Source organism: Berghia stephanieae, chromosome 11, assembly GCF_034508935.2.
Source record: "Berghia stephanieae isolate SIO BIC M18660-M18661 chromosome 11, UCSD_Bste_1.3, whole genome shotgun sequence".
Taxonomy (NCBI): domain Eukaryota; kingdom Metazoa; phylum Mollusca; class Gastropoda; order Nudibranchia; family Aeolidiidae; genus Berghia; species Berghia stephanieae.
In genome coordinates this window covers 33,572,405-33,596,494 of record NC_088370.1, presented here as the reverse complement: position 1 = coordinate 33,596,494, position 24,090 = coordinate 33,572,405, and the positions used below count along the sequence as shown (strand labels likewise).

At 36.5% G+C, this 24,090-nt stretch overlaps 1 protein-coding gene across 1 annotated transcript in view; it reads left to right on the top strand.

Annotated features, from left to right (window-relative positions):
- Positions 1–24,090, top strand: part of LOC144956401 (macrophage mannose receptor 1-like) — a 34,827-nt gene that overhangs the window by 2,407 nt on the left and 8,330 nt on the right. Inside the window, exons 2-7 of the mRNA XM_078886901.1 lie at positions 6,172–6,351; positions 7,380–7,474; positions 16,579–16,720; positions 19,404–19,448; positions 21,519–21,701; positions 22,410–22,519. Coding sequence (XP_078743027.1) covers positions 6,172–6,351; positions 7,380–7,474; positions 16,579–16,720; positions 19,404–19,448; positions 21,519–21,701; positions 22,410–22,519 — 755 coding nt within the window. The remainder of the gene's footprint in view (positions 1–6,171; positions 6,352–7,379; positions 7,475–16,578; positions 16,721–19,403; positions 19,449–21,518; positions 21,702–22,409; positions 22,520–24,090) is intronic.

Sequence of the window (24,090 nt, the reverse complement as noted above, 5' to 3'; positions counted from 1 at the left end):
TAGCACCCTAAAATATAGTATCTATTCTCCTCAATAAAACATACAAACTCAACACAAGTCTGATATTTCTGGCTATGAATTCAATTTTCAACATTTTAACCATCCCGACTTAATACCGTTTTGAGGCGAAGGGTCACATATGACCTAAATGTGTTGCAAGCGATGTGTTTTAAAAACATAAAAACAAAAACTTGATGGGTGATTGCATGACGTATCCATTGATAACTAACAACATGACACTAAAACCGCAGCCGTCGTTGACTTATAGCCTGACACTAGAACCGTGGCCTTCGTAAAGTTATGGCCTGACACTGGCCAAAAAATTACGTCAAAATGCCAGTCTTTTGCTACAAAAGAAAACAAATCGTGAGTTGTATTCAATAGTTCAACCAATGAAATGACTTGTTTCCATGAGCTCTACTAACGACAACTCACTAGGCGGTGCAAAAACTAAATAATGACGTCAAAATGCCAGTCCTTTTGGATTTCAGTGTCAGGCTTTTACATAACGATGGCTACGCTAGAACCCTATAGGACTTATAGTTTGACGTCATTTTTAAGGTGTGTACAGCTTCTAGTGAGTTGTCTTTAGTAGTGCTCATGGAAACAAATGATCCCATTGGTTGAACTATTGAATACAACTCACGATTTGTTTTCTTTTGTGGCCAAAGACTTGTCTTTTGACGTCATATTTTGGTTCAGTTTTTTTTTATATTATAATCTTTTAACCCTCTCCTTACCAAACCTAGAAAAATCGTCACACTCACATTCGTTACGATGAAAACCAACAATTTATTTCCTTATTCTATTTCATTTTGTTATAGTTATAGCTATAAAAATGGACACTGTTTTGCAGAGCTCATTTTTTCTGAACAAAATACAGAATATACTCGTTACTAAACTGTTTGAAAAATGTGACCCTTCGCCTCAAAACGGTATTAAGTCGGGTTGGTTAAAATGTTGAAAATTGATTTATAGCCAGAAATATCAGACTTGTGTTGAGTTTGAATGTTTTACCGGTGTGTCTTTTTTACGAAAACCGCCGAAACCCGCCGAAACCCTGCGAAACCCGCCGAAACCCGCCGAAACCCGACGAATCCCGACAAAGTTATGGGAAGTAGGTGGCAGTGGGGAGTGAACCTAGAACTCAGGGAAGTGTACACCATTGGGGAGTGTACCTGGGACTGGGTTTCGGCGGGTTTCGTAAAAAAGAATTAGTGCTTTTTTACGAAACCCGCCGAAACCCGCCGAAACCCGACAATATCCGGCAAAGTTATGGGAGTTTGGCAACAGTGGGGGGTGATCCTGGGAGTCAGGGAATTGCACACCAGTGGGGAGTGAACCTGGGACTGTGTAAAAAGGATATCAGTGGGAAATAAACCTGGGACTAAAGGGAGATGGATACCATTGAAAGTTGAAGCCGGATATGGGAGTTGAGTACCAGAGGAGAATGAACCTGACACTATAGGAGGTGGGCGCCAGTGGGGAGTGAACCTGGGACTATGTAACAGGATATCAGTGGTAAATAAACCTGGGACTAAAGGGAGATGGATACGATTGAAAGTTAAAGCCGGATATGGGAGTTGAGTACCAGAGGAGAATGAACCTGACACTATAGGAGATGGGCGCCAGTGTGGAGTGAACCTGGGACTCAGGGAAGTGCACACAAATTGGGAGTTAACCTGGGACTGTTGGAGATGGATAACTGTGGGTATCCGAGCCGAACTATAGGAGTTGGGTAGCAGAGGAGAATGAACCTGACACTATAGAAGGTGGGCGCCATTGGGGAGTGAACCTGGGAATCATGGAATTGCACACCAGTGGGGAGTTAACCTGTGAATATCTAAAAAAGGATATCAGTGGGAAATAAATCCGGCTTCAACTCCCAATGGTATCCATCTCCCTTTAGTCCCAGATTTATTTCCTCTTTACATATTCCCAGGTTAACTCCCCACTGGTGTGCAATTCCCTGAGTCCCAGGTTCACTCTCCACTGGCGCCCACCTCCTATTGTGTCAGGTTCATTCTCCTCTGGTACCACACTTTCATATCCGGCTTCAACTTTCAATGGTATCCATGTCCCTTTAGTCCAAGGTTTATTTCCCACTGATATCCGGTTTACATAGTCCCAGGTTCACTCCCCACTGGCGCCCACCTCCTATAGTGTCAGGTTCATTCTCCTCTGGTACCTAACTCCCAAATCCGGCTTCAACTCCCAATGGTATCCATCTTCCTTTAGTCCCAGATTTATTTCCTACTGATATCCTTTTTACATAGTCCCAGGTTCACTCCCCACTGGCGCCCACCCCCTATAGTGTCAGGTTCATTCTCCTCTGGTACCAAGCTCTCATACCCGGCTTCAAATTTCAATGGTATCCATCTACCTTTAGTCCCAGGTTTATTTCCCACTGATATCCTTTTTACATATTCCCAGGTTAAATCCCCACTGGTGTGCAATTCCCTGAGTCCCAGGTTCACTCCCCACTGGCGCCCACCTTCTATAGTGTCAGGTTCATTCTCCTCTGGTACTCAACTCCCATATCCGGCTTCAACTTTCAATGGTATCCATCTCCCTTTAGTCCCAGGTTTATTTCCCACTGATATCCTTTTTACACAGTCCCAGGTTAACTCCCCACTGGTGTGCAATTCCCTGACTCCCGGGATCACCTCCCACTGTTGCCAAACTCCCATAACTTTGCCGGATATTGTCGGGTTTCGGCGGGTTTCGTAATAAAGCACTACAGTGGACTCCGGATAAGACGATGCCCAGGGGAACCGAGAAAAAAATTGACTTATCCGAAAATCAACTTAACCGGAGTGTAACCAAATGAGCAAAATCTAATTTGAACACAGCAAATCAATCTAGAATAAGTATGTCCCTTCATATCGTGCGGTCTCTGTAGTGGTCATGAGAGGCTCCTACCCCCAACAGTCCCATAGAGGAATCAGAATACATAAAAATCGGAATTTGAGATAAAAAAAAGCGGAATCAACTTACTGTTATTTACTATGACATACTTTGCAACAGAAAATGTAATAGACAATCCAAAAGTACTCAAATGATTAAAAATAAAAAATGTGTAAAAATGTACAGATTGTGTAAAGACTAAGAATGGGGTCAAATAATAATAGAGAACACACAGGTCCTGGCCGTCTGAGAGCAAAGCATTGAATGGATGGATTTAACCTTGTCAGGACCCCCCCCCCCCCCCACACACACACACCTAATCAAGCAAACGCGCGTGCCGGTACACACACACGGACACAGGGCTAAAATTAAATAGGGAAAGAAGCTGACCGTACCCAAATAATATTATTACCGATTGAAGCCAACATATAATATTACCAAGGTCATTGACCTCACGAATTGGAGTCACAATAATAATAATAATACTTCGGTCAACCCCCCTCCCAAACATATAATATTATCCGACATCAGCAGCACACACTTTGAAGAGACTAATCAGACATCAAAATGTGTGTTGATTGACCATAGGAGATGACGAAATAAGCCATAGCTCACTTTTATTTCGCTAGAGATTTTTTTCTTTTTTAATTTACTCGATGAGTATGCCTTGAATGTGGAATGTATACCAATTAAGTAAAATTATTCCGCGAAAAGCGGAAGGGTAGGAGCCTCAAGGTCATGCTTCTTGTAAATTGTCGAGACAGAAATAGCTGGTATGCCAATTTCCTATGCGATGATTTTCTGTCGCATGCCAAACTTTCCAAATGCATCGAATCTTCCTTTTCCGCGATAGGTTTGCCATTGTAGTTGTAGACTTGATTTGAATTCCTCTTCATAAAATTGATACTAATTAAGAGGGCCATTAAATAGGATTAGAACCAAAAAAATCTTGAACTTGAAGTTGCGACAATGTAAAATTTGAGATGGAGAAATTAAAGTTATTCAATACTGCTTATGTACATTGAACACGGACGTCAGGCAAAGCACCTATATCACATCGATGTGCGCCAATCGTTCACGAATATTCTTAACCACTTAAAATTCTTACTGGTAGCTTTTTTAACCAATGGAAATACTTGTTTATTTGTGATTTTTTTTTGTAGTCATGAGTGATAAGAACATCGACTTACGCGACATCGACTTATGTGGAGCTTTTTTTATTTTTTACTAATGTTATATAGGAAGAAGGGGGAGGGACCAAGAAAAAAAATCGACTTGGGTAAAACTCGACTTAGGCAACGTCGACGTATCCAGAGTGCACTGTAATTCTTTTCTACGAAACCCGCCGAAACCGGCCGATAACCTTAATCTCAGGCACACTCCCGACTGGTGTACACTTCCCTGAGTCTCGGGTTCACTCCCCACAGTTGTCTACTTCCCATAACTTTGCTGGATATTGTCGGGTTTCGCCGGGTCTCGGCGGGTTTCGGCGGGTTTCGTAAAAAAGCACTATTTCTTTTTTACGAAACCCGCCGAAACCCAGTCCCAGGTTCACTCCCCAATGGTGTACACTTCCCTGAGTTCTAAGTTCACTCCCCACTGCCACCTACTTCCCATAACTTTGTCGGGATTCGTCGGGTTTCGTCGGGTTTCGGCGGGTTTCGGCGGGTTTCGGCGGGTTTCGCAGGGTTTCGGCGGGTTTCGGAGGGTTTCGTAAAAAAGACACACCCTGTTTTACTGAGGAGAATGGATACCATATTTTAGGGTTCTAATGCCAACAATTTATATTTTTGACCAGTTTGACATTTAATTCGACTTTTAAGCATATGGTTCGTTCCGACATAATATCGTTTTGAGACGATGGGTCACACATCTACTTATGTGTTGGGTGAGTGTGATGTTCCGGGTAAAATTCTAAAAATAGCTGGTAAGGAGAGAGTTAAAGGAACCGCAGTTTTCAAAAACAACAGGTGCATAATTAAATTGACGTAATTATTCATGTGACCCTTGTGGCCTATAAGGCGATATTATATTTTTTTTTCGGACAGAGACAAAGCCGTTGACGGACAGGTACTCATTTTACACCTGAATACGGTGAGAGAATGAGTAAAGAGCCTTTTCCAAGGACTCAACTATGTGCCGAGCGAGTCTCGAACCGAGGACCTTCCGATACGAAAGCGAGTGTCATGCCACAAGAACACATAGCCGCACAATATGCAGGCTAGTGAGAACTACTCATAAACGTGGGATGGCAAAAAACAATAACAAAGACCTAAGTGACGTCAACTCCATTATCATTACAATTTATCAAAGAACACAGTTTGTGCTTTATGTTTAACATTTCATATAGATAGTTCGAAGATGACGTCACTCAGGTCTTTGTTATTGTTTTTTGCCATCCGCGTTTATGAGTAATTCTCACTCAACTGTATTAACCAGACTATCAATGTTCATTGCTACACACAGTTTTGTGTGTTGGTCCATTATACTTCCGGAAGGCAACGTTGTGAGCTTCTTAGCGAAGCGCATACTATCTATAGATCGCTCTCATTGATGGTGGAGAATTCGGAGAATGCTTGTATAAATGTGACCAGTCGTCTTTAAACGGTATCATGTCGGCTAAAATATGATTTTAAATATTGAATATTAGGCTTAACTTGGGATATTTCTGTTCAAATCGAAGTTCTCGTTTAAAAGAGTGAATTTATTTGTTTCTTCAACTTTGAAAAAAAAAAAGACATTTTCTTATTCTGATTACTTTGACTTTTCTTATCTTTTTTTATTTTTCTCTATATAGATCTTTCCGACTTTATACTGTTTTGAAGCGATGACCACTAATTATCATTGACATTATTATTATTATTATTATTATTATTATTATTATTATTATTATTATTATATATATTATTATTATTATTATTATTATTATTATTATTATTATTATTATTATTTATTATTATTATATTATTATTATTATTATTATTATTATTATTATTATTAATTATTATTATTATTATTATTATTATTATTATTATTATTATTATATTATTATTATTATTATTATTATTATTATTATTATTATTATTATTATTATTATTATTATTATTATTTATTATTATTATTATTATTATTATTATATTATTATTATTATTATTATTATTATTATTATTATTATTATTATATTATTATTATTATTATTATTATTATTATTATTATTATTATTATTAGTATTATTATTATTATTATGATTCTACCCTTTACCAGGTCAAGAGGCAACATCAACAGGTTGTCCAGATGATTGGATCGTAGCACATGAAGACAATTTGTGCCTCAAAATCTTTGAAGAGCCCCAAACCTGGGTCCGTGCTAGAATGGAGTGTCGTTGCCATGATGGAGACCTGGTTGAAATTCCTAATTCTTCTTCTTTTTCTAACGGTGCTCTCTGTAAGTGGCATATGATGATGATGATGATGATGATGATGATGATGATGATGATGATGGTGATGATGATGGTGATGAGGTCGATGATGATGATGCTGATAGTGGTGGTGGTGGTGGTGATGATGATGATGATGATGATGATGATGTGATGATGATGATGATGATGATGATGATGATGATGATGATGATGATGATGATGATGATGATGATGATGGTGATGAAAATGATGATGTTGATGATAATGAAGACGACAATGATCATGATGATAATGAGAATAAGATAGAGATAGATAGATACATAGAGAGAGAGAGAGAGAAAGAGAGAGACAGACAGAGAGAGACAGAGAGAGGGAGAGAGAGAGACAGACAGAGAGAGACAGAGAGAGGGAGAGAGAGAGGGAGAGAGAGAGAAGGAGATAGAGAGAGCAGGAGAGAGAGAGAAAGAGAGAGAAAGAGAGAGAGACAGAGAGAGCGAGAGAGAGATAGAGAGAGAGAGAGAAAGAGGGAGAAAAGAAGAGGAGTAACATGAACAAGATAAGGAAAATGAAATGTGTGGAGAAAGAAAGAAAAGTCTCCAAAGTAACCCAAGAAGACACACATTTAACAAAGATAGAAAACTTGAAAATCAATTCAAATATCACATTGGCTAACCTGCTCATCAAACAACGTATTCTTTTCATTGAATAGAGAAGTTTCCAGATGAAAACATAATCTCTCTCTCTCTATCTCTCTCTCTCTCTCCCTCTATCTCTCTCTCCGTCTCTCACTCTTTCTTTCTCTCTCTCACACTCACACACAAATACATACTCTCTCTCTCTCTCTCTCTCTCTATCTATCTATCTATCTATCTTTCTTTCTTTCTTTCCTCTCTCCCAGCCATTCAGTGGATGTCGTATCATTTGACTCCCTGGTTTGGGCCCCTGACACCGTGAAAAATTTATTCTCTATTCATCTGGCAATTTTCTATTCCCTTTTGTTGTCATATTTATTGATATAAATGTCCGCTTCACACTTTTCTTATTTCATATTTAGCCCCAATCCGCCTAAGAGTACGCGCACACTATTGGATAGGACTTAACGACAGAAATAAGGAAGGGTCTTACACCTGGAACAATAGAAAAGAAAACGTAAGTAGGGGTCGTTCATGTGGAACAATAAAAGAGATAATGTAAGTAGGGGTCTTTCATGTGGAACAATAAAAGAGAGAATGTAAGTAGGGGTCTTTCATGTGGAACAATAAAAGAGATAATGTAAGTAGGGGTCGTTCATGTGGAACAATAAAAGAGAGAATGTAAGTAGGGGTCTTTCATGTGGAACAATAAAAGAGAGAATGTAAGTAGAGGTATTTCATGTGGACCAATAAAAGGGAGAATGTAAGTAGGGGTCGTTCATGTGGAACAATAAAAGAGAGAATGTAAGTAGAGGTATTTCATGTGGAATTATACCAGAGAGAATGTAAGTAGGGGTCTTTAATGTGGAACAATAAATGAGAGAATATAAGTAGGAGTCTTTCATGTGGAACAATAAAAGAGAGAATGTAAGTAGGGGTCGTTCATGTGGAATTATACCAGAGAGAATGTAAGTAGGGGTCTTTAATGTGGAACAATAAATGAGAGAATATAAGTAGGAGTCTTTCATGTGGAACAATAAAAGAGAGAATGTAAGTAGGGGTCTTTCATGTGGAACAATAAAAGAGAGAATGTAAGTAGGGGTCTTTCATGTGGACCAATAAAAGAGAGAATGTAAGTAGGGGTCTTTCATGTGGAACAATAAAAGCGAGGATGTAAGTATTGGTCGTTCATGTGGAACAATAAAAGAGAGAATGTAAGTAGGGGTCTTTTACTTCGAACAATACAAGAGAGAATGTAAGTAGGGGCCTTTTACTTCGAACAATAAAAGAGAGAATGTAAGTAGGGGTCTTTTACTTCGAACAATACAAGAGAGAATGTAAGTAGGGGTCTTTTACTTCGAACAATAAAAGAGAGAATGTAAGTAGGGGTCTTTCATATGGAACAATAAAAGAGAGAATGTAAGTAGGGGTCTTTTACTTCGAACAATACAAGAGAGAATGTAAGTAGGGGCCTTTTACTTCGAACAATAAAAGAGAGAATGTAAGTAGGGGTCTTTTGCTTCGAACAATACAAGAGAGAATGTAAGTAGGGGCCTTTTACTTCGAACAATACAAGAGAGAATGTAAGTAGGGGTCTTTTACTTCGAACAATAAAAGAGAGAATGTAAGTAGGGGTCTTTCATATGGAACAATAAAAGAGAGAATGTAAGTATTGGTCGTTCATGTGGAACAATAAAAGAGAGAAAGTAAGTAGGGGTCTTTTACTTCGAACAATAAAAGAGAGAATGTAAGTAGGGGCCTTTTACTTCGAACAATACAAGAGAGAATGTAAGTATTGGTCGTTCATGTGGAACAATAAAAGAGAGAATGTAAGGAGTGGTCTTCCATACGGAACAGTAAAAGAAAGAATGTAAGTAGGGGCCTTTTTCGTCTACGATACAAGAGAGAATGTAAGTATTGGTCGTTCATGTGGAACAGTAAAAGAGAGAATGTAAGTAGGGGTCATTCATGTGGAATTATACCAGTGAGAATGTAAGTAGGGGTCTTTGATGTGGAACAATAAAAGAGAGAATATAAGTAGGGGTCTTTCATGTGCAACAATAAAAGAGAGAATGTAAGTAGGGGTCGTTCATGTGGACTAATAAAAGAGAGAATGTAAGTAGGGGTCGTTTATGTGGAACAATAAAAGAGATAATGTAAGTAAGGGTCGTTCATATGGAATTATACCAGAGAGAATGTAAGTAGGGGTCTTTGATGTGGAACAATAAAAGAGAGAATATAAGTAGGGGTCTTTATGTGCAACAATAAAAGAGAGAATGTAAGTAGGGCGTTTCATTGGACTAATAAAGAGAGAATGTAAGTAGGGGTCGTTTATGTGGAACAATAAAAGAGAGAATGTAAGTATTGGTCGTTCATGTGGAACAATAAAAGAGAGAATGTAAGTATTGGTCGTTCATGTGGAACAATAAAAGAGAGAATGTAAGTAGGGGTCTTTCATGTGGACCAATAAAACAGAGAATGTAAGTAGGGGTCCCTTTCATGTGGACCAATAAAAGAGAGAATGTAAGTAGGGGCCTTTCATGTGGAACAATAAAGAGAGAATGTAAGTAGGGCCTTTCATTGAACAATAAAAGAGAGAATGTAAGTAGTTGTCGTTCTGTGAAACAATAAAGAGAGAATGTAAGTAGGGGCCTTTCATTGAAACAATAAAAGAGAGAATGTAAGTATTGGTCGTTCATGTGAACAATAAAAGAGAGAAGTAAGTATTGGTCGTTCATCTTCGAACAATAAAAGAGAGAATGTAAGTAGGGGCCTTTACTGTGGAACAATAAAAGAGAGAATGTAAGTAGGTCGTTCATGTGGACAATAAAAGAGAGAATGTAAGTAGGGCCTTTCATTGGAACAATAAACAGAAGAATGTAAGTATTGGTGTTCATGTGAAACATAAAAGAGAGAATGTAAGTATGGCGTTCATGTGGAACATAAAAGAGAGAATGTAAGTAGGGGTCATTCATGTGGACCATTATAACAGTGAGAATGTAATTATGGTCGTTATGTGGAAACAATAAAGAGAGAATAGTAAGTATGGGCGTTCATGTGAACAATAAAAGAGAGAATGTAAGTAGGGGTCTTCATGTGAACAATAAAAGAGAGAATGTAAGTATTGGTCGTTCATGTGAAACAATAAAAGAGAGAATGTAAGTAGGGGTCTTTCATGTGAAACAATAAAAGAGAGAATGTAAGTAGGGGTCTTTCATGTGGACCAATAAAAGAGAGAATGTAAGTATTGGTCGTTCATGTGAACCAAGAAAAGAGAGAATGTAAGTATTGGTCGTTCATGTGGACCAATAAAAGAGAGAATGTAAGTATTGGTCTTTCATGTGAAACAATAAAAGAGAGAATGTAAGTATTGGTCGTTCATGTGAAACAATAAAAGAGAGAATGTAAGTAGGGGTCTTTCATGTGGAACAATAAATGAGAGAATGTAAGTAGGGGTCGTTCATGTGGAAAAATAAAAGATAGAATGTAAGTAGGGGTCTTTCATGTGGAACAATATAAAGAGAGAATGTAAGTAGGGGTCGTTCATGTGGACAATAAAAGAGAGAATGTAAGTAGGGGTCTTTCATGTGGAACAATAAAAGAGAGAATGTAAGTAGAGGTCTTTCATGTGGACCAAGAAAAGAGAGAATGTAAGTAGGGTCGTTCATGTGGAACAATAAAAGAGAGAATGTAAGTAGGGGTCGTTTATGTGGAACAATAAAAGAGAGAATGTAAGTATGGTCGTTCATGTGGAACAATAAAAGAGAGAATGTAAGTAGGGGTCATTCATGTGGACCAATAAAAGAGATAATGTAAGTAAGGGTCGTTCATGTGGACAATACAAGAGAGAATGTAAGTAGGGGCTTTATGTGGAACAATAAAAAGAGAATGATAAGTAGGGTCTTCATATGGAACAATAAAAGAGAGAATGTAAGTAGGGGTCTTTCATGTGGACCAATAAAAGAGAGAACGTAAGTAGGGGTCTTTCATGTGGAACAATAAAAGAGAGAATGTAAGTAAGGGTCGTTCATATGGAATTATACCAGAGAGAATGTAAGTAGGGGTCTTTGATGTGGAACAATAAAAGAGAGAATATAAGTAGGGGTCTATCATATGGAACAATAAAAGAGAGAATGTAAGTAGGGGTCTTTCATGTGGAACAATAAAAGAGAGAATGTAAGTAGGGGCCTTTCATGTGGAACAATAAAATAGACAATGTAAGTAGGGGCCTTTTACTTCCAACAATACAAGAGAGAATGTAATTATTGGTCGTTCATGTGGAACAATAAAAGAGAGAATGTAAGTAGTGGTCTTCCATGAGGAACAGTAAAAGAGAGAATGTAAGTAGGGGCCTTTTACGTCTACGATACAAGAGAGAATGTAAGTATTGGTCGTTCATGTGGAACAGTAAAAGAGAGAATGTAAGTAGGGGCCTTTTACGTCGAACAATACAAGAGAGAATGTAAGTAGTGGTCTTCCATACGGAACAGTAAAAGAAAGAATGTAAGTAGGGGCCTTTTACGCGAACAATACAACAGAGAATGGTGTGGGAGGTTTGGGTCTAATTATTCGGAAAATCCTTCAAAAATTTGATTTTGAGATTTTGGTGGAAAATGATATTTTATTATCTTAGAAAGAATATAATTGAAGTCCAAATTCTTAAAGTAGACTATAAAGGCACGAAAAACACAGTCGAAAATGGTACAGGTAGTAAGAAATGTGTGAAAAACGGGAAGCCATTTTGCTATTTTCTCAATATGTCAGTTTTCTAAGGGTATGGGAAACTGTGTCAAACGTTTCTCAGAATCTATTCCATGAAATTGTCTGAAAATTTCCACATTTATCACAGAGATAATGTATTATGTCACCATAGAGAGATTTTTTTGATAAGATTTGTGAATTTTAAATTATAATCCTAAATCTGAATTTTTTACATAAATTTTGTCATAACATTTTGATTCTCAACTTTGTAATGATCTAATAAAAATTCCATAAGCTAAAGCCGTAAAATCTCTCTATGGTGACACACTATGGTACAATGTTGACAAGAGGGAAGAATATGGAGGTCATTCCTTCATTAGTTTTTGTGGAACGTTTGCCACAAGATTGTTATATTTTTTGATGTCAGACCCCCAAATTAGATCGCAAAATGGGTATCAACACAGATAATTAAAATTTTTCACCATAAATGTTGTTTTTTAACGTATATTGACGATACAGAATGATTAAAACCGCCCAATATAGGTAATTAATTTTTTTTTAGAAAAGACCCAAACCGCCCCTTAATTATTTGGGACTAAGCCATTTAAATTGTTTATAGTTGTTTGAAGTTGACGTCACTCGGGTTTTTGTTATTGTTTTTTTGCCATCCACGTTTATAAGTAATTCTCATTAAACTGTATTATCCAGATTATAAAAGTTCATGATTACACAGAGTTTTGTGTGTTGGTCCGTTATACTTCCGGGTGACAGTGTTGTGAGCTTCTTAGTCAAGCGCAAACTATCTATATTGTTGACTGAACAAGGTTACTCAATATTTTAAAGTTAATTATTAAGCTGTTACATTATTTTTCGCATTTTGTCCAATATTCTATAAAGAAAACAGAATAATAAATCATGATTTTTTAACTATTTCGAGATCAATCTTAACAGAAAACATCTGATTTTGGTTCTTGTAATCGAGTATACAAAGTGTAAGTTAAACAATCTAAAAAAAATACCTCGTCTAAATTCATGTGCTTATCATAGACATTTTAATGATGTAAATTTATTCAGTGCTTATTCCATACATATATAAACAGCTCAAAGCGCCTTTTCATCGCAATTGTAACCCAAAAATGTATGTTCAATAAAATATAGTCAGATTTTTTATAAATGGCGCGTGTTTCTCTGGTTTTTCTCAGCTGTCCCTCGATGAAAAGTTGTAAAAATGTTTGCCAACCCTTGAATCAATTTGTATAAACTGAATATAGATTTTGTGTCGTGTTGATGTCATATATAAAAAAAAGCTTTCTTCTTTAAGACCTATTAAAAAACTACTTTAAAACTGCTGTCATAAAATTCAAGATTTTACACTGTAAAAAATGTAAACAAGTTACGCACCACAAATAGGAGATGAATTCTTAGTTTTTCCTAAAAATCTCGTGCTGAGACGTATTACCGGCTAGTGATTATGTTTCACGTCATACTTGTTTCCGAAAAAAGACAATTCGTTTTAACTGCTATAGATAGAATGCTCTTGGCCAAGGAGTTCACAACATTGCCATCCGGAAGTATAACGGACCAACACACAAACTCTGTGTAACCATGAACTTTTATAGTCTGGTTAATACAGTTTAGTGAGAACAACTCACAAACGCGGATGGCAAAAACATTAACAAAGGCCTGAGTGACGTCATCTGCATACTATCTATAAACTTACAACTTATGTAGTTTGCCTTAAATTAGGAATTTATGATTTATTGGATGCTGTTTATATAACTTTGGAAAATTGTATCTATGCACGAACGTTTCACAGAGCATTTAAGGAGGGGGGGGGGGGGGCGACATTAAAAATGATGAATTTTGATCCAGTTTGCTAAAAATTAGATTTTGGTGAGATGTTGTCATGTGACTATTTGTCTGCATAAAAAATTGCATGAGAACTTCATCTTCAGTTTTTTCGATTCAAAAGAACGTATTTTGTGACCCATGATATGGTCAAATCCTGCCCATTTTTAGTTTCAGTCGACTGATTTCATGAAAGAATATCAAATAGTCTTTATAATTAAGTAAAGGCAAAAACATATCAATGAAAAGTAAAAACTCTCCTCTATCTTCAACAACCAATCACTTTGTTCTTAATAATGTCATGTGGTCACAATCCAATCAGAGATCGAGAGGAGAGTTTGTCCCTAAACTCGTTTACTTTGACTTTTAAATGCGTTATTCTCAAAACTGCAATCTTCGTCACTAAAAACCTATCTCCTCCTTCAATTTTCAACCAATCTTCTTCAAACTTTCTACAAATGAGTGTCATACAAATACGCAGGTCCTCTAGGAGCCAGAGTTTTCATAAAAATAAATTTTAAGAGTAATTTCAAATTGTGTAACTTTTTTCTAGGGGAATAATCAAGTAATAACTTTGAACTTAATTTTTAAAGTTTCTAATTAAAATATTAAAAATCGGGCTTCTAAAGCCTCTTTATTTTCCTTTTTTCTACCTCTGGCCAAAATATTATGGCAATCGGTTGGTAACCAAAAAAGCCTTTGACTTTTTAAGATGTGTTGTTCATTTTCCAATACGGCTTCGTTTCCATAGCAACGGGCAACTCGAAAAACATATATGCAATCATCCTTCCCAAACATATACATTATGACTGTGCATATAAGGTTAAGATATTTCATCAAATAAAAAAAATGACCTTTAGTGTCGCTCCCCCCCCCTTTCCCCGCCCCCCTTTAAAGGTTTTAACCCTCTCCTTACCACCTACAGGAAAAGCGTCACATTCGTTACGATACGACCAACATTTTTCTTATTCACATTTCTTTTGTATATCATAAAATGTAAAGAAAATAAGCAGTGAGTTGTAGAGCATGTTTTGCTAAAGACACTATTTATCGCAATTATTTACTGCTATTGTGTTTGAGTGATAAAAAATATATTTTTGTGTTAGTTGGTTGTGAACTTTTGTGAAAATCCTGAAACTGGCTGGTAAGGAGAGAGTTAAAACATATACCCTTTTCAACTATGCTAAACGATACGACACTCTCGTAAAGCTGCGAAAAGAAATCTACTTGTATCTATGGATAAGTTATTAAAGAGGACGGCTATGGAATTGGAATTTCACAATCAACCCCGAGAAGAACTGCTTCAAAATCCCACAGACAAGAACACAAAACTACAGAAATTCTTTCTTCATTAGAACTATCTCGGAGTGGAATGGGCTGGATGAACTGGTCATCATGGCACCACACCTAAACGATTTCAAGGCCCGACTGACATGGGCCCGCGCCCAATGAGGACGCCGCTGAAATACAACCAGACCATTGGTTTCTTCAGCGCCAACCATACATATACAGATAGATGGTTATCGAAATACGACGGAGAGATCACCAGTGTGGAACGACGTGATAGGAAAAGGATCCAAGACAGCTTTGATATGGAAGTCATCCAAAGATGGATGGAAGTGGGTGAACGTACAGATACATCCGACAAAGGAATGGACGTCTGATAATTCGGGTAGAAAAAGACTCTGGATAGAGGATCATTGATATGCTTGCAGGTGGTGAAGATACTGGGTATTTAGAAGAATGCCAAACCATTATTTTGTTTTCGGCATCATCTGGAAGGTAGAGACTACCATTCTGGGGTCAATGCAGAGGTGTTTGAAGACTGGCTAAAGAACCGTTTGCTGCCTTTCCAAAAGCACCCAGCCGTATTACATTGGACAACGCTACAATTCGGTGGCCCATGATCACCTCAGTGCTACAACTTCAGCAACTATAAAAACTGATATGATTTCATGATTCCAATCAGACAGCACTACATATTCTGATTATTTATCCAAGTCCCAACTATACTCCTAGTGAAAAGAAACAAACCTGAAACAGTTTCCAACGCAGACCGTCTAATCAATGAGTTTTGACACAAGGTTGCGGGACTTCCCTCATATCAATGTGAACGCAATCCAATCGAGCTCATTTGGACCCAAGTAAAGGGAAAGATGAGAGGTGGAACACCCAATTTACTTTCACCGACGAGGAAATAACCAATATAACATGGGTGGACTGGAAAAAGGCATGCTCCAACCTTCGCAAATCGGATGAAAATTACATTTCCTTGGATAGAGTGATGCCACGACATATTTCCATAGTCGTTTCATTTTTCCTTTTCCTCATCCTGTTCATTAGAATGTGATGATTGATGTGTCCAGTATGTCTTTGTTGCTGTTGGTGGTGTTGTTGTAGTTGTTGTTATTGCTGAACACATGTACATATTTGTGGAAACAATGTATCATAAATTGAAGAATTTCTACTTTTGACCAGTTTACATTAAATTTATGTAATCCTCTTTGGCATATACACAAGCTATTTCTATAAATTTCGCAATCAAAATGATGTTGAAAGAACGTAATGCTCACTGTCATTTGTATTCATCAGTAATGTGTATTGATAGTTATAAAGTTAAGATTTCTGATAGTTAAGGATTGACATTCGGTCCTTCATAAGCAGATACTGAATGTATATCGTTTAAGTTTCAATTAACCGAACATTCCATTTTAACGAATTCCTTCAAAATGGACAAGCGGAAAAGTCATAATTATGATACTGTAAATCATCTATAAGTTACGATCCTTACCAGTTATCGATTTTGATATAGCTGTTATAAGCGAAATCCTTTCCTATTGTTTTACAATTAATGAAAAAATATTTTTGATTAAGACAAATTGATTCAAGGTATTAACAAACTTTTGCAGCTGTGCATTGAGGGACAGCTGAGAAAAAGAAGAAAAACACAGCGTTACCAATTAGAAATCTGACTATGATAAAAATTGACCACGGACATTATTAATACACTAAATAAAAAATAGCGTATCTTTAATCTTGTTTTTTTCTTCTTCTGTTTTGGATCATTTTCAGGCCACCTACTTTAATTGGGCTAGATTACCTGCTGGTGGATCTGAAAACGATTGTGTATCAATGATGTATAATCAAGGATTCGGGTGGTACAACAAACCGTGTTATATCAAGCTTAGGTTTATTTGCCAACGCCTTAAAGACGGTACGTCCAAGAGACCGATGTTTTATTGTTGTAAATAATAAGATCGGATTGGCTCGACGTGTACATATATGCAGGTCTGACATCCGAACCGAACCCACTTATGGATCTAGTTTGAAATTTTTGTAATGGACAATATTTTGGATCTTTTTTTTTTTGGGGGGGGGGGGGGATTTCTATTACAACAAGTATCCCCTAATGAATTGGGTTATCAGACGTGCAAATAAGTGTACGTCGGATTGGTTACAGGTGCCCCATCGTCTTACAACATTTATTATGTCGGGGTAAATGGGATGATCAAAACTGAATCATTGTCGTAAATACATTTTTTACAACCTCTTGAATAAGGGGAATGACTATAATTCTTAAAAACTGATAAGAGCTAAAATCTCACATTTCATTGCAGCCTAACTTTAGAAACAACTGGTGTATCTTCCTCCCCCCATTATCTCTCTCTCTCTCTCTCTCTCTCTCTCTCTCTCTCTCTCTCTCTCTCTTTCTCTCTCTTTTTCCCTCTCTTTCTCTCCCTCTCTTTCTTTCTTTCTCTCTCTGTCTGTGTGTATGTGTCTGTCTGTCTGTCTGGTTGTCTCTCTTTCTTTCTCTCTAGTTCTCTCTCTCTCTCTCTCTCTCTCTCTCTCTCTCTTTCTCTCTACAAACACACACACACATACACACACACACACACATATATATATATATATATATATATATATATATATATATATATATATATATATATGGTTGAGGGGAATTAGCTGGAATCATATAGAGTGCTCGACAGGTTCTTGGACCCAATTATTTATTCGTTCTCAACTCGTATCTCCTCCGACAACGTTGTTTCATCCAATTGGAATCGTCAGGGAAGCCCTTTAAAATCCTTCTGTTCGTGAGGTATGTTGTTGTGTTCTGTGCACCAGTATTGTTTCCATCTATAGGTTTGTTGCGCATGTCTGCATATGTGGATGTGTGTGTATGCGAGCTTGGTGTGTATGGTGTTGGGGGTGGGGGGGGGGGGTGTCTGTGGTAGTGGGTGTTTCATAGGGTTGTGTAATTGTATTGGACAGTAAGCATTTTTTCCTGTGCTAGCACGTGCTGCTTACTGTCTAATACACACTACACTACCCAATGAAACAACTACTACCCTAGACGCCCCCCCCCCCCCCATAAAAAAACAAACAAAACAAAACAAAAAAAAACCCCAAAAAGACAAAACAACAAAAAACAAAAATAAAACAAAAAAACCCCAAAAAACATAGGCTATACACCCAGTTGGGGTACACACACATATAGATACACACACACACACACACACACACACACACACACACACACATCCACACGATCACACACATGCGCAACAAATCTACATCCGGAAACAACATTGGCGCCAGATCATTTTAACAAGACTTACATAACACTTATAAAATATCAAAATTACTTGAAATCTAATAATAATAATAATGATGATGATGATAATAATAATAATAATAATAATAATAATAATAATAATAATAATAATAATAATAATAATAATAATAATAATAATAATAATAATGATAATAATAACAATAGTTTAAATCGTAGAAAACGTGTGTAAAAATTGCACCAATGTGGCATAAATAGAACAGACACATTAAACCAGCAAACAGGGGACATTTCTTAGAGCCCCCCCCCCCCCCCCCCCGAAGATATAGATAGATCGAGGTTGACGTCACTCATGTCTTTGTTATTGTTTTTTTTTTTTTTTTTGCCATCCGTGTTTATGAGTAATTCTCACTAAATTGTATTAACCTGATTATAAACGATCATGATTACACACCGTTTTCTGTGTTGGCCAGTTATACTTCCGGATGGCAATGTTGTGAACTTCTTAGCCAAGTGCATACTATCTATATAGAGATAGTGTGCACTTGGCTAAAAAGTTCACAACATTGCCATCCGGAAGTAAAACTGGCCAACACACAAAACTGTGTGTAACCTTGAAGGTTTATAGTCTGGTTAATACAGTTTAGTGAGAAGTACTCATAAACGCGGATGGTAAAAAACAATAACAAAGACATGGGTGACGTCATCTTCAAACTATCTATATGTTCCCGAAGTCCCATGTTTGATAAATGTTTGTCAAGATGAGGATCATTTAAATCGATCATATTTGAAGGACGACTTTTCCGGCCAACGTTTTTTAATTACAAGTTTGCCCCGAGTGTGGTAGTTATAAAAACACTCATGGTTAATTCACTCATTCCTGTAGATAGTTCTTAATGACGTCACTCAGGTCTTTGTTACTGTTTTTTGCCATCCGCGTTTATGAGTCATGCTCACTAAACTGTATTAACCTGACTATAAACGTTCACGGATAAACACAGTTTTGTGTGTTGGTCCGTTATACTTCCGGATGGCAATGTTATGAGCTTCTTGGCCAAGCGCATACTATCTATAGATTTTTGCTACTTTTCACAATAGGAAAAAAATGTATTAAAAATGAGCATGTACATAGATAGTTTTATTTAACTACCATTTACATGCCAAAACTAAAAACATTAGCTTTGATACTACGCTTTTACTGTGTATCACAAAAATGTAATAAATAGGCATGGGGTAAAAGTAACCCGGGCAAATTATGGATATAGTCGGTGTTGGGGTTGAGTGAGTTAATAATAATATACTAAAATGTTTTATGTTTCAGGTGACTTGGCAGCTCACAAGGCTAATTTGGCATCCAAATATACCGGTAAATATTTAGATAACTTCCTTTTGTCGTGATATGATTGCATTGGGCGGGGTGTATCATTTGTCTGAATCTGCTTCTTTGTGATCGTACAATAATAATAATAATAATAATAATAATAATAATAATAGTAATAATAATAATAATAATAATAATAATAATAATATATAATAATAATAATGATGATGATGATGATGATGATGAGGATGATGATGATGATATATAATAATAATAATAATAATAATAATAATAATAATAATAATAATAATAATAATAATAATAATAATAATAATAATAAATAATAATAATAATAATAATAATATAATAATAATATAATGATGATGATATAATAATAATAATAATAATAATAATATAATAATAATAATAATAATATATAATAATGAATAATAATAATAATAATAATAATATAATAATATAATAATAATAATAATAATAATAATAATAATAATAATAATAATAATAATAACAATAATAATAATAATAATAATGAATAATGATAATGATGAATATATAGTAATAATAATAATAATAATAATAATAATAATAATAATAATAATAATAATAATAATGATAATAATAATAATAATAATAAAGTGTTCTTCTAAAGCGCTAAATGCCCAAGCCTCAAAGCGCTTAAAATGAGCTTTTACATAGAGCAATATCCACTAAACGTGCTTAAAGCGCTTTACAAGGGGCCTCTGGCCAACAGCAACACACAACATGTAGGACGAGACATTTGAGAAAAATCCTAACCAAACGAACGCATATCGATATATTTCCATGGGAAATTAAGTGGTTGGAAGTTTTTTGGACTGGTGGTGCTAAGTAGTTTTCTTGGGATTCCCAAATAGCTCAGTTGGTAGAGCACTCGCTTCACACGCAAAGGGACCGAGATCGATCCCGGGTGCAATCGAGGTTTTTTCTGACCCCCCCCCCCATCCCCCCCATCCCCCCCATCCCCCCATCCCCCCCCCCATCCCCACCCCTTCCACTGTCCACCCAGCTTTCAATGGATAGCCGAGTCTTTAGATTTGGCGGAAGGGACTTTGCGATAGACTAGCTTGCTATCCAAAGGATAACAAGCAATTGCTATGGTCAGGCTACAATGACCGAATAGCTCTGAAAGACTACTTTAGTAGTCTTCTAATCCTACAGCATCAAAAACAGTACCAAATTCTCCACAGAACGAACGCCATTCTGGCTCACAAGCATTCGTTAAGCAATAACAAGAAGAAGAAAATGAAAACGTAAAATGTAATTTATTATTCTTAATTTTTGTTTTGCTCAGTATGGGTTTAGAGACCCTAACAACTCTTATTAATCGTTTTGCCCTTTATCTTATCGACCTGATTATATATATATATATATATATATATTATATATAATATATATATATATATATATATATATATATATAATCTTGTGGGATACAAATATGGTACGAATAGGGCCTGACAAGTAACAATGGAGCGAATAATCATTGTAAATATTTACCACGATGTTGGAGTAAGTCTACACTGATGTTTCAGGCGTTGTAGCCATCGTCAGGAGTGTGTGTTACATGGGTTTGGTTTGTTGTGTGTAGTTGTTGCTTGCAACAAGCAATTATATATATATATATATATATATATATATATATATGTATGTGTGTGTGTGTGTGTGTGTGTGTGTGTGTATGAGTGTTGGTGGGTACTCGTAGGTACGAATGTGCTCGATAATGATGGCTAGAGCTAATATAAAATATAAATTGTCACTCACATTATATGGCCGAGACGTTCGTTTCTGTGGCTTTCGTCCACGTCTTCAGTCGGCATAATGTCCGAAGAAAAAATTGTATTAAACGGTATAAAAATTTTTTCTTCGGACATTATGCCGACTGAAGACGTGGACGAAAGCCACAGAAACGAACGTCTTGGCCATAAAATGTGAGTGACAATTTATATTTAATATTTAATATTATATATATATATATATATATATATATATATATATATATATATATATATATATATATATATATATATTCAAATCGTTTTACTACAATTTTCCCAGTGACATGCGCAGATGGTTGGAGACAGATCCCCAACACAAGAAAGTGTGTCCGATTAAATTTTGAGAAGGTCCCATGGATGGAAGCCTTTGACTCGTGCTATAACGGTACCAATCTGAATGACTCAAATCTCAGGCCCAACTTGTTAAACGTCGAGAACCATGAAGAAAACGATTATTTCCAAGGTAGATAAAACACATCATCATCATCATCATTATCATCATAATCATCATCATCGTCATCATCATCATCTTTTTCTTCTAATCCTTCTTCTTCTTCTTCTTCTTCTTCTTCTTCTTCTTCTTCTTCTTCTTCTTCTTCTTCTTCTTCTTCTTCTTCTTCTTCTTCTTCTTCTTCTTCTTCTTCTTCTTCTTCTTCTCCTCCTCCTCCTCCTCCTCCTCCTCATCATCATCATTCCCTTCGTCCTCCTCCTCCTCTTCTTCTTCTTCTTCTTCTTCTTCTTCTTCTTCTTCTTCTTCTTCTTCTTCTTCTTCTTCTTCTTCTTCTTCTTCTTCTTCTTCATCTTCTTCTTCTCCCTCCTCCTCCTCCTCCTCCTCCTCCTCCTCCTCCTCCTCCTCCTCCTCCTCCTCCTCATCCTTCCCTTTGTCCTCCTCCTCCTCCTCCTCTTCTTCTTCTTCTTCTTCTTCTTCTTCTTCTTCTTCTTCTTCTTCTTCTTCTTCTTCTTCTTCTTCTTATTATTATTATTATTATTATTATTATTCTTTTCCTCATCCTCCTCTGCATATTAGGGGAATCGGGTGGAAGGGGGGAGGAGGAGGGGGGGGGGAATCAATCTTTGACACATCTTATCCAGCCCGGGACATTTCCACATTAAAAATAAAGACCTTCATATTGCTGTTCTTTTTTTGTTTTGTTTTGTTTTGTTTTTCCAGGAAAGCTGGCATATCCAGGTAGGACTACATACACACCATTCTGGATCGCCCCCACCGATTCGTCTACGGAAGGAGAGTACACGAATACGGTCAAAAATGATGCTGAACGGGTAAGGGAATCATGGTTTTAGCAATTATTATAGTCACTTTCATCATCATCATCATCATCATCATCATCATCATCATCATCATCATCATCATCATCATCATCATCGTCATTGTCATTATCACCATTATAGACATCATAATTAACATCCTCATCCTTCTCATCCTCATCATCATCATTATCATCATCATAATCTTCATCATCGTCGTCATAGTCATCATCATCTATGTTTACATCCGTAAAGTTTTAACATCCCCAAGACTCCTTGGAAATTGGAAGTACAAGACGTCATTAGTAATCAAGACATACAAGGTCGCTGGTAATAAATATACTGTCGAAATACAGTTCAACAGTCGTGACGTCACTTGCCTCGTATTAACGCATAGTAACTTAGTAACTGTTTCTAAAATATCGGAACAATGGCGGACGCCCTTATGAAATACTTCTCCGACGAGCATGAAAGTGTATCCAGAGGAGAAAAACATTATAAATCTGATCATGTTTTTAATTCTGATCACATGACATGTGAAAAAGTTATAGCCAGCATGAAGAATAAAAAGTACCGATTTTCTTTTTTTAGAACCAAGCTGCTGGTTCTCAATTTAGTTATCTCTTTATTCTCTCTTTAGAGAGAGAGAGAGAGAGAGAGAGAGAGAGAGAGAAAGAGAGAGAGAGAGAGAGAGAGAGAGAGAGAGAGAGAGAGAGAGAGAGAGAGAGAGAGAGAGAACACTCGCCGGGATTTGCAAATTTTGTTATTGTTGAGGTTGCTATGATACAAGTAAACATCTTAATGATGACGGCTAACAAAGTTCATTTTAATCGTCTCAAAACGGTATTATGTCGGAACGAACCAGATGCCTAAAAGCCGAATTAAATGTTAAAATGATAAAAAATATAAATTGTTGGCATTAGCACCCTAAAACATGGTATCCATTCTCCTCAATAAATCATTCAAACTCAACACAAGTCTGATATTTCTGGCTATAAATTCAATTTTCAACATCTTAACCAACCCGACTTAATACCGTTTTGAGGCGAAGGGTCACATATTTGAAGGGACGAGTTTTCTGTTCAACAGTTTTAAAATGTGTTTTTTTTTTTAAAGTACGTCATATAGATAGTATGCGCTTGTCCAAGAAGCTAAAAACATTGCCATCCGGAAGTATAACGGACCAACACACAAATCTATGTGTATCCATGAACGTTCATAGTCGGGTTCACACAGTTAAGTGAGAGTAAACGTGGATGGCAAAAAACAATAACAAAGACATGAGTGACGTCATCTTCGTTCTGTCTATAAATACAAATTTCAGCATCCAAAACAACCCAAAATTATAAAAAACAAACTTGAGCTTTCATGTGTAGCTCAATATCTACTAAACGTGCTCAAAGCTCTTTACAAAGGGTGCCTAACAAGCAGCAACGAGCAGAATGTTAGAACGAGACATGACGCTTGTTAGGCGATATTAAATTTTTACACTAGGCGGTGCAAAAACCAAATAATGACGTCAAACTGCCAGTCCTTTTGGATTTCAGTATCAGGCTATAACATAACGATGGCTACGGCCTGGTACT